Raw genomic sequence first — 16,184 nt, forward strand, 5'->3', positions numbered from 1 at the left:
CAAGAAAGAAAATATTATTTCTAATAAGTAAGAGGGCCGAAAATTCCAACAAAAATGGCTAGAACAAATATGCATGATCCCATTTAATTTAATCCACACATTGGAACATAATTCACCCTTATTCCACATATCTCACAACAACTTATTTCACATAACTAACTCAATTACCTAGAACAAATAAATTTCATAAAAGAAATTCCTATTCAACATCCACATTAATGAAAACAAAAGTCGTAAATTTTTCGGGGTGCTACAAGAAAGTAATGAAAAAAAATACTAGTAATGTAAGACCTATATTTATATATTTGTTTTATAATAATGTGAGTGAAATAAGTTAGTGGAAAGTGGAGTCTATCTACTATTTATAATAAAAATGAATTAAGACTCTTATTGATAAATAAACTGAAATGATTAATCGAATTTTTTAATGGCGAACTGATTAAAATGATAAACTAGAATTCCTAATAATAGACTAAGGAAGTATTTTACAAAGTGTCTGCTTTAGGAAAACACCAAACATAATATAGAATGTTGTAGTTAGAAAAATAGAAAAGGATGAAAACCTAAACATAATATGAAGTGGTTCGGTGAAAAGAATCTTCTCCGTCATAATCATAGAATCTATATAAATTTCAGTTTAATGTAATTTTGATCAATAATTTGCAAGAGAGTATCACAATGAACTGTTGATTACTCCAGTTGAGCATATTCTAAAATTTACCAAGTCCAAAAGAGCATAAATCACATGATCTAGAGCTTAAGAACTGAGAAGTCTAGACACAGGCTCACGCTAGAAAATTGATCAGAGGCAAGTGATTGCCTTAATTGTCAAATCTTTTACTCCTTATCTTCCATAGAATAAACCATATTACCTTTATTCCTTACGTCCCATAAAAATAACTTATATCATAACTTTTTTCTCCTTTTTTTATCATTTATGGCTCCCACTATTTACTACACAATTTCAACTACTTTTTTCATTCTCATATTTTACCAATTATGCGTTACAGCTCATATCAACCCTAAATGGTCTTTTTTTATGGGGCAAAGTGAGTATATTTCGAAGTTACTCGATAGAAACAATGGATGAATGACAATAACAGTGAGAATATGGTTTAGATAAACAAGTCAGATTCTTGGCACTTTTTCAAGATTGCTAGTAAGGAATGTTGCATTTTCTTCTATTAGATTGACATTGCTGGTGTGCTCAACTATTTTAGGATACAGAATTTCTGCAATCGATCATTCCTTTCAGGCATAGAGTTGATTTATCTCAAAATTTTGTATCTTCAGATAATTATTAAGATTAAAAGTAATAAGGTCAGTTCCTTTTACTTCAACATTAAAAAACTCTGTACATGCTATAATATGCTATCGATAAACACCTAGACGAGCATTAGATCACAGTCCGGTTGATCCTTCAGGCTCAGGGGATCACAGTCCGGTCGATACCTTCATCTTCTCCATACATTCAAAATCCAAGACTTCCCACCTTTAAAAGATAAAGTCGCTCAGCTGCACGCGTTTCATGTCCCTGACGTTTTTATTCTTTAGAATATAGGCGTTATCTTCTACGTTTGCATTCAAACAGTTCATCCGATGCCTGAGAAATCAATATTGTTTTATCAGAACCTGAAAACTCTGAGATAGAACATGTTGGTAACATTAGTAGCAAGCAATTACAAACCACTCAAAGTGATCTTCACAGCAGATAGAATTCCCAATGATTGATAGTCCAGCAGGTTTCCTACAAGCAAAATTGCATTTGTTAAATTGAACACTGAAAAAGGATGAATTCCTTTAAAGATGGCTGGAGAATACAACGAGAGACTCAGAGAAATATCATTTATTTTACAACTCTATCTAAGCTTTTGGGTTAGGCACATATGATCCTGAAATGAAGTTGGAGGGAAATATGAAATCAGACATCATAAACATGTTTTTCATTATATCTCTTGCGAGTCAATTCCATGATTCAACAATTTTCTTTTACATTGTGGGATGACGAATACGATCTGAAACAAGAGGATGAAGGCGACCTTCCCCAGTTTCAGGAAAACTCAAAGCAGATAACGAGTTTATCACAAGGGAACCAATTCGTGCTGTCAGCCAAGGAAAAAACATTTGTTTCTTGCAAAGAGTGGCAATGGGAAACAAGAAACGAAGGAGCTTATGCAAAACATTTGGTTGGAGCATCACTTACCACGTTGCGGAGTACATATCATAGAACTTGTCAAATGCTTTATCAAAACAATAATGACAAGCTAAGAGATCCTTGATACTAGTCACCCGGCAAGTCGACTTGCAACATTTAACCTGTGATGAAAAGAAGAGTTAATAACTAGTAGCTGTCATCCAAGAAATAAATAAAAGAACAAAAGAAAGAAAGACGAGCAGCAAAGGAAACACATAGTACAACTAATTTTTCTGTCTAAAATAACCGTGTTCTTTCCATCGTCTTTAGCTTGTAATAACACTATGAGCCATAAACTAACATCTTCCACAACCATTTTTGTTCTGCAATTTAAGCAGAAAGGTGAATGGTGTTATGGTGATATGAGGCATCAGCTAATTCATACTCCCTCCATCCTTTAAAAGTAGTAACTTTTGAAACAGCATGGGTTTTAATGCACAATTGGTAAAGTAAGAGAGAGACAGAAAGAAAAAGCGATTGAAGTATTGTTAGTGGAGAAGGATCCCACCTCATTAAGAAGAAAAAAGTTTCCTAGATTAGAAAGTGCATAATTTTAAGGGACGGACAAAAATGGAAATAGTTGCTAGTTTTAAAGGACAAGGGGAGTACAACGTTAAATTTCTAAGACCATCAAGTCCTTATTTCTTTTCCGTTCTTCCCATTATATGTGTTCCCATGAAATTACTAGATTCAGTTCCACATATTCACACCATATTGCACCAATAATGGCAAGAAAAGAAGATGTTGACTAGAAATTTATCAGCAGGTGTTTCTCATTCACTTCACTATAAAACATTAACTTTATGTGTACCTCATTTACTTGATAGTTGATAAGATTAGATTATATGCACAAACTCCTCTCAAATCATGCAAATTGTAGTACAATGGTAATATTCTACAACACGATTTCCAAAGCAACCAAAAACAGAAATAGATACTCCCTCCGTCCAACAATAAGTGTCACATTTTGCCATTTCGGTCCATCCCACAATAAGAGTTACATTTTACTTTTACCATAAATGGTAAGTAGGCCTCACATTCCACCAACTTATTCCACTCACATTTTATTATAAAACTAATATATATAAGTGGGACCCATAGTCCATTAACTTATTCAACCCACTTTTCTTTACATTTCTTAAAACTCGTGCCCACACCAAATGTGACGTTATTGCGGGACGGAGGTAGAACAAATTAGATTTGCATAGCTTCTGATAGATAATTCCCAGGACTCTCACCCCCAGCATGATGGAACTCATCCTCCAAGATACCCAAACTGATTCTCAGCCAAAAATAAAAAAGTAAAATAAATTCTTACCAGACGGTTAAGTTTATACGAATAAAATTGTTGATGTATTGGATTTTCCGTGATGTGTTCACTCAGATGACCTGCACTGAAAACTCAAGGTCATCACTCATTCTATTCTCTTCAAGTAACAGATATAGAAAATAATTTGTGGAAGCTGTAAGGATTAAAAAGGCCATCAACCAGTCACATGAGCACCTAATGATGAGCATGAGTTTTTCTTCTAAATAATTGAAAATATAGCAGATACGGATTCATATTCTCCATATTGATTGATTGTACCATGGGTTAAAATCATTGAATAATAGCTCGAAGCCTATAACAAAACAATATGCAAGAATGAGGTATGACAGGTAGTAAAATTGGTTTCCATCAATCAGTTTGATTAAAATAAAATGTCTAAATTTATAAAAAGAAGTGAGAAGCCTATATTAATAGATGACCGAGAGAGTGATGCATTTTCGTTTCTCATAGCAGGTGAAAATATAGGAAAGCAAAACTGATGAACATTACCAGAGAGATTAAGATGATATTTGTATATCACCGTACCTAGAGAACCATTGTTAATATTCTTCTACATTCTTCAACTAGTCAAGATGTATATACTAATATATGAAAAGAAACTTGTTTATCCATCCAGTGCAATAAAGAAATATTAATGCACAACCAAAGGCTTGTGATGAATTAGGAGAAGAGATTGGAACAAGTAAAAGAGCTTACCAATCACAAAAGTTATTCTTACAGCCTAGACAAGCAGCCAAAGTGGTTGATCCACGACATGTGTTACACCTTGCATTCAGGAAATTCTTCCCAATTTGGTGGCATCTGCAGATACAGACAGCATGTCATATGTATCATTCAAACTCAAATCTAACTATCTAACAAAATATATAATCAGACAGTTCAGCGTGCTTCTTCATAGACACTGAAAACCAGTGGTTTCTCTATCTATTTCCCTATTCTAGCTAAAATAATCGAGATGCAAGTAGACTTCTCAAGCCACTTTTTCATTTTATATGATAAATGGTATGATGTGAAGATCTCTGGTCCACAATTGGTGCTCTACTCAGCATCGTATTCGATTTTCAAGCTATGTAACAAAAAATATTAAATAAAGTATAATTTCAACAAACATTCCAAACTCAGAAAAATGGACACTAATTGTGGACTGGGAAATTTCATTTCAAATTCATGTACTACTAGATTGCATGCGGTCCAGCTTATAAGGTAAGACTTTTCATGCTGACCATTCACCTAGAAATGTGTCAACTTAATCAGATGCCATAGATATTGGCTGAAGAAAAGGTGTGTTGGGAGTTTGCAACAAGCCCTACTTCACATCCACAAAGTAAGGATTACAGAAGAAATTTTAACAACAGAACATGAGAGCAAATTATGCACACAAGGACCTTCTGTACAAATCAAGAAGATCTCTGGATACTTTATTGGATCTGTTTTGTGCCATAGCAACCTGTAAAGAAACAGTCCATGATTAATAAAATGCTGAACTTAGATCAAACAAAAAGTTACGGTTTCTATCACGAGAAAAGAACTGATTGCATGCCTCTCCTGCTTGACAGGATCCACCAGATGTCAACATCAAGCAGTCCTCTGGAAGATGTCCAGGCTTCTTGCACTTCCAACTACAACAGAGAACTCCCCAGTATGAGATCCAGATGCAATAGAAGTTCAACATCCGAGTCTTGGCGAATCAGATATTAACTGCTTGCAAATTTCACAAAAGTGCATAAATAGCTGATTATACCATTCATAAGTGCAAAGCCCAGATATCTTCTTTGACCAGCGATGCCTATCATAATCCCATGTGTCCCCTCCAGATTCAGGCACCTCCAACGTACATCGACGTGTAGATAATGGTGCAACTTGGAGTTGCTCACTTTGGGGGCCCTGGAAGTAGGTTTTAAGTCAAAACTCGAATGGAAGATAATGAATCAAAATAATATGTGTATTGTTAGACCAAGAGAAAGAAGAACCTTTTGGAACTTAATCTTCTGAAGAAGTTGAGCTTTGCACTCTATGCTGCATATATCGTCATCAGTCTACAATGACAATAGGTCACAAACTTAATCAGGTACTAAAAGTTATTCCTAGAGGGCACAGAAGCAAAGTAAATCCTAGATGCCTCACCTCATTGCATATGTACTCCCCATAATTTCCACATATAACGCATACAGGTTCTCCTGGAGCAGGATACCTCTGTTCATATTGTGTCTTGATATGATCAGCTTCCTCTGTGCTAGCTAAGAAAGTCAGAGATCAATAACTTAGCGGTCCACATAAGAGATCAATAACTCATTATTAGGAATACTGCAATGATTTTGTCCCCATATGCACAAGTTTTAGCAGGAAATAATATATCCTGCAGCACTCATTATGAGAAACACCAGCAGATTATATGTGTATCTAATAGTCATTTAGAGGTCTCTAGGATTCAGGTTTCACCAATTCCATTGCACAGTACATTCACTTGCTCAACCACTAAAGCAAAATAAATTGTTTCCTTGCCATCAAAAGAACTTCTGCATATATAATCAGCAGCAAAATTGATCTCCTTATGGTCTACACATCTTATCACCTCAGGATACAGCATATTAACCATCAGCTCCCTAGAGGATTGTCCTGAAATTTGGAGATCTAAATTTCAAGGGAAAGGCATTCATGTGACTGAATTGGTAAAGAACAGTGATAATTTTAATGAGAAATTCCTTCTGGTGATGCTGGTATATTTCAGGTTTAGCATTATCACTAAGCTGCATTCCGATCTACATCTTTTATTCCATATCAGGTTCATCATGTAGTTCAACACTGTTAAATCTGTTTAGGATTTGCTTCTAACCAGAAACTGGAAAGTACTTCATTTCGCTGCTAGGATTGGAGGGCTCTTCCGAAACACTTGAAGTATCTCGGTCCTCTCCACAATCAGAAGAACTACTTTCATCGCCTGCACATTAGAACATTCCTTATAAAGATTATAATACATGTTTTTAAGTTGCAAAAATGCAAGTGCCCCTATACAAATAAGAGGAAGCTACTAACTTAAAGTATGTGTAAGAGGAAGCTACTATACAAGTGCCCCTATACAAATAAGAGGAAGCTACTAACTTAAAGTATGTGTAATAAAAGAAATAATACTCCTACAAATTTCTTAGTAATAGTTAGAATGTTGTTAACAAGTTCTAGAAAAATTCACATGTCAAACAAAACATCATACTGGTGCAAACCGGATTTTCAGGATCCATTACACCACTTTATCATAAATCAGGCAGAATCCTAAAGCCAACATTGCATACTGTTCATGGCATGCATAACCCTAATTCAGGGAAACTTAGCTACCTCAACCAAATTCAGTCGGAAAGCAAATCAAAGATATCATGCAGAGCTTTATGTTGCTAACTAGGTGATCTAGTGGTTCTTGCTCTCACGGAACTATGGAATGGAAGTGGGAAGATAGCCAATATATTTTATTACTCTGGTAAGCCCAGCAAAGGGACCCCGATTAAGATATTTAGCATCATATGTAGAAATCAGACTCTCAATTGGAATGCACAAACTTACTCTCATACCCCACCAACTTTAAAGCTGAGCTTGAATTTTCCTGTAAAGACAAAATCTCATCAATTTGCATAATTAGAACCAAACAGAAGAAAAAGGATACACAAAATCAGCAGAAGTGAAATAGACAGCTGACATCACCAGCACATCAGCAGTTAACTGTTGGTAAGGTTGGGAAGCATTAGCTTCGTTCCTGTTCATCCAGAAGTAATTAATTTAATAGCAAATTTACACAAAATTAAACAACCAAAATGAAAGATTTATCACAATCAACACAACAAGCAGCATTTTCATGAACAAACAATTCATTCATGAGGTCAAGTTGGTAGCAAAATTAACTAAAAAAATTGACCTCCGTTTTTCAATATACTCATGGTGGGACATGGGGCCATCATGTTCTTTCACAACAATTGAGTGATGAGGCGGCGGCTCCTCACGCCGTCGCTTTCTTTTCGGAGTGGTGAGTGGCTCTTCCAAAGGAGTATGGCCGGTGACAATGTTGTAAGCTGAAAATTGAAGAACAATCGATGAATTGAGACAACCAACAATGAAAGAAATAGACGATGGTGAAGGTTGTGGAATTGGGAGTTACAATTGAGATTTTGAAGGACGGAATTCAGGTTTAATTTCTTGTTGTATGTATATGAGGGATTCTTGTAGAAATTCGACGGAGTCGCCATTGATCCCACGCACCAACAGCTTCACAATCGGAAGAACAATTAATTACTCTATTATGCTAACAAAATGATACACTAATTAATAAAATATAGACTTAGTTTTATTCAAGGGCTCCATTAACAATACTCTAATTAATTTTTATTTCTGGGTGAGGAAGTATTAATTTAATTTAAATATTTTTACTAGCACATAAAAAATTAAAGAATATTTTAGAATAAGAAAAGAAAATATTAAAAATAGCAGAAATTCAACCAGATCGCGCAACCCTAATTTGATTTCTTTACAGCAACGATTTTCCTTTCTAATTCCCTTGTGCGATCATGGGTGGTCACGGTGGATTGAACATCCTCCCGCAGAAGAAGTGGAATGTCTACAACTTCGATAATCGGGAGAAGGTCCGCCTCGACGAGGAAGCCGCCGCCAAGGAGGAACAGCTCAAGCGCGAGCAATCTCGCCGCCGCGACACCGAGCTTCGCCTCGAGAAGCTCCGTCAGGCTCGTGGCCTACCCACCCAACATCCACCCGAATCCGACCAAAAACCCTCAATCGAAACTGCGCCTCCGCCTGCTGCTGCTGTATCTGTTGCCGAGCCCTTGAATTCGTCGGCGTCTGATTCAATGCACATTAATTTGTTCGAAGGAATCAGGATTTTCGACCCGATCAAGCCCGGCGACGAGAAGAGAAGTGAAAAGAGGAGCCGATTTGCGAGGGATGATGACAAGAATAAGAGGATGAAGAAGGAGGAGGTTAGGGTTGTGGGGCCGGAGGATGAGAATCTTAAATTTGGGTACGGAGTTGCTGGGAAAGGCGTGAAATTGCCGTGGTATATGGCGAAGCGGGTCGCTGACGGGGACAGCGACGATGATGATGAAGAACAGAGGCGTAAGGAGAAGAAGAGGAGCTCTGGTGGTGGTAAAAAGACAATTGAGGAGTTGAGGGAGGAGAGGATGAATAGAGAGAGGAAGGAGAAGGAGAGAGAAAGGGCTTTGTTGATGATGAAGCATAAGAAAGATGGGGGTTTTTCTTCCCGGAGGAGATGAGGTAGTTTCTTGGAAATTTGATTTAGCAAAGTATCGAATTTTCTACTTCCATTTTAGCATTTGAATGTTGTTTTCAGTAGCAAGATTTTAGAATCTGATTGGTGGAGATGCATTAAGTAGAATGCCTAATTTGTTAATTCGTCAGGTGCAAGCATGCCGTTCTTGATCATAAACCACTCTATTTGAATACTACGACTTAAGGACTATGTTTGTATGCCGAGTGATTGAGAAGCGTATATGCCATGGTGTTGATACGTTGTGTAGCATAGTTTAACTGGCATGGTTTGTTTGAACAACTACTGATTTTGGAATGAAGGAACGGTCTGTTTTCTCGTTGCAGATTGTTGGTGTCATATGGTAGGATTGATCAACAGATAACAGTTGCTTAGGAACTTTCATGGATACTAAAACAAGTGGAATCAATTCATCTATTCCTCTCTCTCTCTGAGATATTAGTAATGTGAATAGAGTCGATCACTTTCTCATATAGTCCGTGCTCTAGTGTCAGAAGTTTTGGCTTTTAGATCAAAACTAGAAGCTTTACCCCTATGTTTGGATTCTGTAAAGACTTTGCATTATGTAAATATTCAATTCTGGAGCAGTGTCTGGTGTTATTGTGTTATGGTTTTTGTGTTTTTATTTCCTTGTGAATTTTGTCTATGTGATTTCGAGCTGAGCAGCATTTGTGTTGTAGTAGGTGTTTGATTTCTTATTTGGGTTACACTTTTTAAATATTTACATCAATTATTTATACTAGAACATTAGTAGTAATATACTTCCAAGAATTTCAACACATCAAGTAATTCCTACAAGTGAATGCTTATTACTATAGAGATGCTGGTAATTTGGTTACAAATGTATACAATCTTACATAAACGTAACAGCTCTAATCCCTTTAAAAATAATTATCAGGGTAGACAAACTACCAGCTGCTTATAATTAATTTGGTTACTGTTAATTACTAAAGTTGGTTATTGGTTTATTGTGTGTAACATGCAATCAATATCTGGCCGAAAGAGTATGGATGTAATCTATGCTGCTTAATCCTTTTCATTAATCCATTACTCCCTATATCTCACTCTAAGTGGAACATTTCTTATTCATGATTTTCATACAGTTTTGTTATGTGAGTTGAGTGGAGAGAGAATAAAGTTGAGATAATGATGTTTTCATTTTATGAAATATGTCAATTAGAGTGGGACATCCAAAAAAGAAAAATATGTCATTTAGAATGGTACGGAGGGAGTATCTAGTTTCATTTTCTCTCTAATATCACAAGGCGCACTTTATTTTTTTTACTAATTCTAAAGAAATTGTTTATTTACACATGACTGTTCTTTGTAGTTTGTACTAATAAATAATTGTTGTCACAATCTCAAAAATCAAGAATAAGCCGAACAACTTGATTTGTCACGGCTTATTCGGGAAAGCAAGCTCTTCTATTTGCTGTGAATCTCTCTCCTATGTGATGTTTTAGATCTTTTATCATACGGTGCCTTCAGCCTTGGTTAAGTGCTCTTCTTTTTCTACGGCAGGTGACGCAACGCTGGGGTGTACTCACTGTTATTTCACAAGATGGCAGGTTGTGCAGCTAACGTTATGTATTCGTGGAACAATTGAGACAGCGAGAAGTATAACAAGTCATTGTCAAGGGAGAAGTGCAATTCAGTTAGGAAGCAGCCAGTGGATAGAAGAAACTACAAAATTCTTCAATGACGAGTTGTGTGCTCGGGTTCTTGGTTCAATCAGTTGGCCTCGTTCGAGCAATTAGAGCCGGCATGTACAACATGATAATTTATGGTTTGCATATCATAGTCCCCACTCAAAACCATTTCCCTTAGAACATTGTTATTTTCAGCCTAAGAACTCAAAAGAGAAAATAACAATGGTTTAAAATGAGATTGAGTACTCAAAACCATTGTTATTTTCCCATCATTCACCAATAATTATCATCTCTTCTACTTCAGGGAAATGGTTTAAAGATGAGCCTAATATTGGTGAATAAATTGAAATGGAAAAATTTAAAATAATTTTCAAATATGAATGGAGTATTAAAGTATGTTCTCTTAGCAACTAATTTTACTTATTTGTATTACCATCAGAGATAATACAACAACATACTGTATATAGTAAATAGAGGTGGAAGAGGCAGTTGTCATTTGAAAGGAAAGATAAAAATGAACTTTATAATATAAAATGAAAAAGTATCGATTTCAATGTCTATCAACTTTCACAGCTATATATCAGGTGAAATGCTTGCTCAGCCTTATCGTGATTGAAGAAGAGCCGGTCACCGGTAGGCTAGCGCAAATGGAGATCAAGAACAACGTTCGCTCGATTCACTAAGAGATTGGGTCCGAAAATTCACCTTCTTCCCGGGCTAATTTCCCAGTGTTTTTCTGAGAATGCTTGGGAACTACTCCTAGTTCAATGTTGGAGAAAATATTTGATGGACTAGGATTTTTTAGTTAATTAAAAAAAAAAAAATTCTAGCTAATCAATGAGCTAAAAAATACTCCCATTCTCAATTTCAACTTTAGTTGGTTCAGTGCCACAGCTGCATTCGACTCACGTCGTTGCTTCTCTTTTTCGTGGCAGCGTTGGCGCCTCCACATGGTTAGTATCATGACATAGAACGACGTCGTTTGTCTCACGTTATATGAAAAATGAAAAAGGAAAGCATCCAACGAACCACATCAAAATTCCAAAAATGAAAAGAAAATAAGCAAGGGACAGTTCTAATACAATGCAAATAGTTTGAAATCTAATCACATATTTCAAAACTTAAGCACAGTTTTTATATACTGGAAATTATTTGGAATTTAGAGTGATACATGTATATACCCTTTCCTTTGATGAACAAAAGCAGATACAAGCACTTGGATAAGAAGGAAACACACACATATTTTCACCTTTCCATTTGCACTTCACATATATAACATGTCAACAACATCTATACATGCACGGAGTTCGAATCATCTGACAACGGGAACTCCAGTTTCACGGCCGGATCTGCTTCTCTTACGCTGCTGGAAAACAACAGTAAAGAAATGAAGACAGATGTAGACGAGAGTCTTGACTACCCAATCCTCAACTGAATCCGAAACCAGCCTCTTTGCCATCTTTATTACAAAAAACGTCGCCACAAACATCCAACTCCTGCACGGAAAACACATGTTAACTAGTTAGGTCATCACCGATGTACAAAATGAGAATCGTGCACGAAACATAAGACAACACATGATTTATTCACCATATCACTGGGAGAATCCTCATGACGAGGTACAAAAAGATCAAACTCAGAAACAGAACAGCGACGGCCTTCATGTACAGATTGTCACCAAGCCACTCGTTCTTGCCCCCGAGCTACATCAATAAGTATTTAGAAAAATGTACACAAAACATCGAAGAAAGTATTTACAGAGAAGCAAAACTAACCTGAGTACTATTCGAACTTCTTCCTTTCAAGATTGAAGAGCCTCCTCCTGATCTATCCAAATTTGGTGACTGCTGCTGTTGTGGAAGAACATAAACAACCCTCAGTTTGTAATCTCCAACGGCGTGTGCTCTGTCGTTGAACTATAACAAAGAAAGTGGCAATCCAAATGTCTATAATATATCATCAATTTTTTTTAAAAAAAACTAGTAAGGTTAAGAAGCTGATTACAAGAAGATTTACTTGGAAAAGACACATAGATTTCTACGAATACATGAGTTAGTTAATTACCAGTTTTCGTGTTTTAGCAACCGTGTCATCAGGACTTGCAAGAACACTCTTGATCAGAAACTTATCCTTGCACTCCATGTTCGGAGGGACCTCCTCTGGAGCGCGCATAGTAACTGCAAAACACGCAAACTAGAGATAACAAAAAAGAAAAGGCCTGTAAAGGAACAACAACTGACGACATGCGTTTCAAATGTCAGATAGAGAAGAATGTTTTCCAACAATTCCTTGCTTCGGAAACTGCTTTTTTTGGTTCAAAATCGACATTTTTTCTGCGTTTGTGAGGTCCATTACACTATAATCAACCAAGAAGAGAAAGTTCTTAATTGAAACATGATTGTCGTATTAACATGTTATATTATCTAAATCCTAATTTTCTAAAGATATAAAATGGAAACATGTTAAATTTATGGTGCACCTTCAACGTGACAAGTTGATCCAGGCGAAAGAATTCCATTATTTGGTTTAACAAAGTACTTTTCTGGACTGGTAGTCATAACCTGACAAATATTATGAAATTGAGACATATATACATAATACATCCATATAATGAGATATGATCAGTTGATAACCATCTTAAATTGATAACTGACAACTATGTCAACAATCTACTTTATGGATGTCAATATGACATTTGTAGGTCAACTAAATACATTGGCATACGTATGTCTTCTGTTGACATGTAAATATAGATGTCAACAGAAGATATACGTATGTCAACTATATTTAGTTGACATACAAATGTCTTCGTGTTGACATTTATAACGTAGGTTGTTGAGATAGTTATCCGTTATCAATTTAAGATAGTTGTCAACCTAACATGATCCTACATATAGTAGTACTCTCTCCAATCCCCATTAAATGTCTTATATTTCCTTATTTGGACTGTCCCAATAAAGATCTCATTTCACTTTTACTACTTCAGCAAATAGACCCTACATTCAACTAACTCATTCTACTTACAATTATTATAAAACTAATATATAAAAGTTGGGTCTACGTTCCACTAACTTTTCCTACCCACGTTCCTTAAGAAAGTCAAACAAATCAAAATTTCATTTTTACCTTAAAAGCAACATGCCTGGAGGAGTTACTGCGCAATCGAATCGTGCAAGATGCATTTTTCATTAACTCAACTGAGCATATTAACCAAAACACATAAACAAATCAACAATTTAAGAAACTGAAAAAAATAAAATTAATTAAACAGCAAGCATAAAATAGAATTACTAACAGCGGAAGGTGAGCTCTTGAGGTTCGATTACGAGAAGCTTTTCGGAGATGGACATTTTGAGCAACGACTTGCAGAAAGATAATTAGCAGTTGAAATGAAATGAATTGGTAAAAGTCTATAAATTAAGCAAAGTCAAGAAACTGTGTCATGATTGGCAAGTTGCAGAGCAAGAGTAATAATATGGCGCCAACACCATTAAATTAGTATACTTAAATATTTTAACTTTTCTTGTACATCCATTATTATTATTTTTTTTTATCATAGTTCTACCCAATCTGTTTGATTTATGTATATCTGTTCCAAATTAAAATTTAAAATACCGGAATTAGTATACATTAAAATTTGAAATTTCAGTTTAAACTCTGCATTTTCTAATGTTATACTAATGGATTGTATGTTAGTATTAAACTCGTTAAATATTGAGTGACAAATTATATCATCTAAATTTCTTGCTATTTTGGTTATATCTTTTTAAATAAATAAGATATTAAATATAAATTTGATATTATTAAAATATATATGAATAATTATAAAAATGATAACAGTAAAATATTAATTTTATGTTTTAAACTGTACATGATATACTTCCTCCGTCCCTGAAAATTTGTCACTTATTTCCATTTTCGTCAGTCCCTAAAAAATTTTCACCTTTCACTTTTACCATTTTTGATAGTGGACCCCAAATTCCACTAACTCATTCCTACTAACATTATATTATAAAACTAATATATAAAAGTAGGACCCACATGCCACTAACTTTTTCAACTCACTTTCTATTATATTTCTTAAAACTCGTATCGGATCAAATGGTGACGAATTTTAAGGGACGGAGGGAGTAATATTAATTGATGTTGAAGGTTTTTAATTTAAAATTTGAAAATTTTTAATTAGATACTTCACATGTCCCATAAAATAAGGATTTTTGGGGAGCGACACAAGTTTTAATGTCAAACTGGTAAAGTATAAGAGTGGATGGAAAGAAAATGTGATTGAAGTATTAATAATGGAGAATGATGGTCACCTCATAATAGATAAAAACTTACTAAAAATGGAAGAAGACTATTTTTTTTGGGACGGACCAAAATAGAAAAAGAAGACTATTGTTATGGGACGAAGGAAATTCCAGGTATAGGATTTCACTACTTCAGTTTATTCAAAACACAATTATGATATCCAAACAACTACTGTCAGAACAACGTGGATTACTACCATTTACGTTTTCAATCTTAGCTAATAAAGCCCTCACTCTTAGGTTTATCTTTTTGGGGATATTAACTATGGGGAGCACTAGTGTGCATCATTAATTAGAGTGCTAACGTACATCCAATCACGTGCCGCCATGTGGCATGGAAAATGCAATATTGTAAACACAAAAATGCAATACACATTTCGGAAGTTGTACATGCATTTCCACAGATTGCATTTTAGTTATAGGCAAATTGCATTTTATATTGTTAAGTTTTGCATTTTAACATAAATTGTCTACAATGCAAAATAAACTATATATAAATGCAATCCGTCTATATATAAAATGCAAATTAAACAGTCAATATTTAAAATGCAAAACTCAACAATAAAAAATGCAATCCGCCAAAATTCATCTATTACTTCTACAAAAGTATATTGCATTTTTGTTTTTACATTATTGCATTTTTCATGCCACGTGGCAGAATGTGATTGGATGTACGTTAGCTCTTTAAAATTAGTTAGCATATTAGTATATCTCTATTAACTATAGCATCTTCAATCCGAATCTAACATATGGATCATCTCTCTATTCTCCCACATGCCCATAAATCGACAAGATGTGTCACTCTACTTAGCATTATAGAAAAGAATTGGATATTAGTCACCCATACAAGAGGTAACACAATCCATAATAAAATAAAAAGGCATAAAAACTATCCACGAGAAAACCCGAAGGTAGAATTGTAAAGTCTTCTCTTTATCCTCTTGCTCCAATCTCCAAGTGCAGAATGATTTTTTATTTTTAAATGATGAATATTTTGGAGAGGAATTCTCAGGTGTATCAGTCTCTCTCCTCAATAATAAAATATGGATAGTATTTATAGACATGTGGGCGTTTTTGTCTATAAGGTAACAATTCTGGGCTCAGAAAACAAACTGCATCTGCTACCCGAATTGGCTCCATCCTCAGACTCTTATTGGTGGACTGCTGACTCAAGCTTGACGGTCGCCGGTCGTAACTTCAATGCATGCAAAATTCCAAGATAGACCGTTGGCTTCTTGTCAACCGTGGTCTGCTCGACGGCCACTGACTTCGTCTCAGCGGACCGCTAACTAGGTCAGTTTTCTTCAGTCGTCGTTTCTAACATTTTCTATATCTATTTTGCACATTTCTCATAACACACTTCTCATAACACACGTCAAAATACCAGAATATATATAAAATGTGCAATTAAAGATATTGTGCA

At 35.3% G+C, this 16,184-nt stretch overlaps 3 protein-coding genes across 6 annotated transcripts; 1 reads left to right on the top strand and 2 right to left on the bottom strand.

Annotated features, from left to right (window-relative positions):
- Nucleotides 1-1,249: 1,249 nt before the first annotated feature.
- Nucleotides 1,250-8,132, bottom strand: LOC121799325. Of its 2 annotated transcripts, XM_042198650.1 has the most exons (16): nt 8,004-8,132; nt 7,666-7,772; nt 7,426-7,579; nt 7,215-7,266; nt 7,077-7,116; nt 6,358-6,462; nt 5,649-5,761; nt 5,495-5,560; nt 5,266-5,408; nt 5,065-5,143; nt 4,910-4,971; nt 4,221-4,325; nt 3,513-3,588; nt 2,204-2,316; nt 1,688-1,747; nt 1,250-1,603 (listed from the first exon to the last, which is right to left on the bottom strand). In XM_042198650.1, the coding sequence occupies exons 2-16, from the start codon at nt 7,751-7,753 to the stop codon at nt 1,495-1,497; spliced, it is 1,365 nt and encodes a 454-aa protein (XP_042054584.1). In that variant the 5' UTR covers nt 7,754-7,772; nt 8,004-8,132; the 3' UTR covers nt 1,250-1,494. The 2 variants fall into 2 exon arrangements, 1 of the variants encoding a protein (XP_042054584.1); XR_006050254.1 differs by lacking the exons at nt 1,250-1,603; nt 1,688-1,747; nt 8,004-8,132 and having other exon boundaries at nt 2,205-2,316; nt 3,513-3,583; nt 7,666-7,877.
- Nucleotides 8,072-10,850, top strand: LOC121799326 (nucleolar protein 58-like). 2 transcript variants are annotated; one of them, XM_042198651.1, is made up of 2 exons: nt 8,072-8,792; nt 10,327-10,850. In XM_042198651.1, exon 1 carries the CDS (start codon nt 8,072-8,074, stop codon nt 8,789-8,791), a length of 720 nt encoding a protein of 239 aa, XP_042054585.1. In that variant the 3' UTR covers nt 8,792; nt 10,327-10,850. The 2 variants fall into 2 exon arrangements, with proteins under 2 accessions (XP_042054585.1, XP_042054586.1); XM_042198652.1 differs by lacking the exon at nt 10,327-10,850 and adding an exon at nt 9,132-9,392.
- A 721-nt stretch (nt 10,851-11,571) lies between these two features.
- LOC121800311 (vesicle-associated protein 1-2-like) lies at nt 11,572-13,848 on the bottom strand. 2 transcript variants are annotated; one of them, XM_042199889.1, is made up of 7 exons: nt 13,750-13,848; nt 13,581-13,651; nt 12,934-13,015; nt 12,519-12,631; nt 12,230-12,304; nt 12,045-12,157; nt 11,572-11,950 (listed from the first exon to the last, which is right to left on the bottom strand). In XM_042199889.1, exons 1-7 carry the CDS (start codon nt 13,802-13,804, stop codon nt 11,767-11,769), a joined length of 693 nt encoding a protein of 230 aa, XP_042055823.1. In that variant the 5' UTR covers nt 13,805-13,848; the 3' UTR covers nt 11,572-11,766. The 2 variants fall into 2 exon arrangements, with proteins under 2 accessions (XP_042055823.1, XP_042055822.1); XM_042199888.1 differs by having other exon boundaries at nt 12,230-12,370.
- Between the last annotated feature and the right edge of the window lie 2,336 nt (nt 13,849-16,184).

This window comes from Salvia splendens, chromosome 4 (genome assembly GCF_004379255.2).
Source record: "Salvia splendens isolate huo1 chromosome 4, SspV2, whole genome shotgun sequence".
Taxonomy (NCBI): domain Eukaryota; kingdom Viridiplantae; phylum Streptophyta; class Magnoliopsida; order Lamiales; family Lamiaceae; genus Salvia; species Salvia splendens.

Coding starts and splice junctions, on each gene's coding strand:
- LOC121799325 (XM_042198650.1), bottom strand. CDS start 7,753: ATGGCGACTCCGTCGAATTTCTACAAGAATCCCTCATATACATACAAC. Junction 4,326..4,909: donor CTTCTTGATTTGTACAGAAG/GTCCTTGTGTGC, acceptor CTGTATCTGCAG/ATGCCACCAAATTGGGAAGA. Junction 1,604..1,687: donor TGTGAAGATCACTTTGAGTG/GTTTGTAATTGC, acceptor TTGATTTCTCAG/GCATCGGATGAACTGTTTGA.
- LOC121800311 (XM_042199888.1), bottom strand. CDS start 13,804: ATGTCCATCTCCGAAAAGCTTCTCGTAATCGAACCTCAAGAGCTCACC. Junction 13,016..13,580: donor CCAGGCATGTTGCTTTTAAG/GTAAAAATGAAA, acceptor AATATTTGTCAG/GTTATGACTACCAGTCCAGA. Junction 12,158..12,229: donor GAAGTTCGAATAGTACTCAG/GTTAGTTTTGCT, acceptor TTATTGATGTAG/CTCGGGGGCAAGAACGAGTG.
- LOC121799326 (XM_042198651.1), top strand. CDS start 8,072: ATGGGTGGTCACGGTGGATTGAACATCCTCCCGCAGAAGAAGTGGAAT.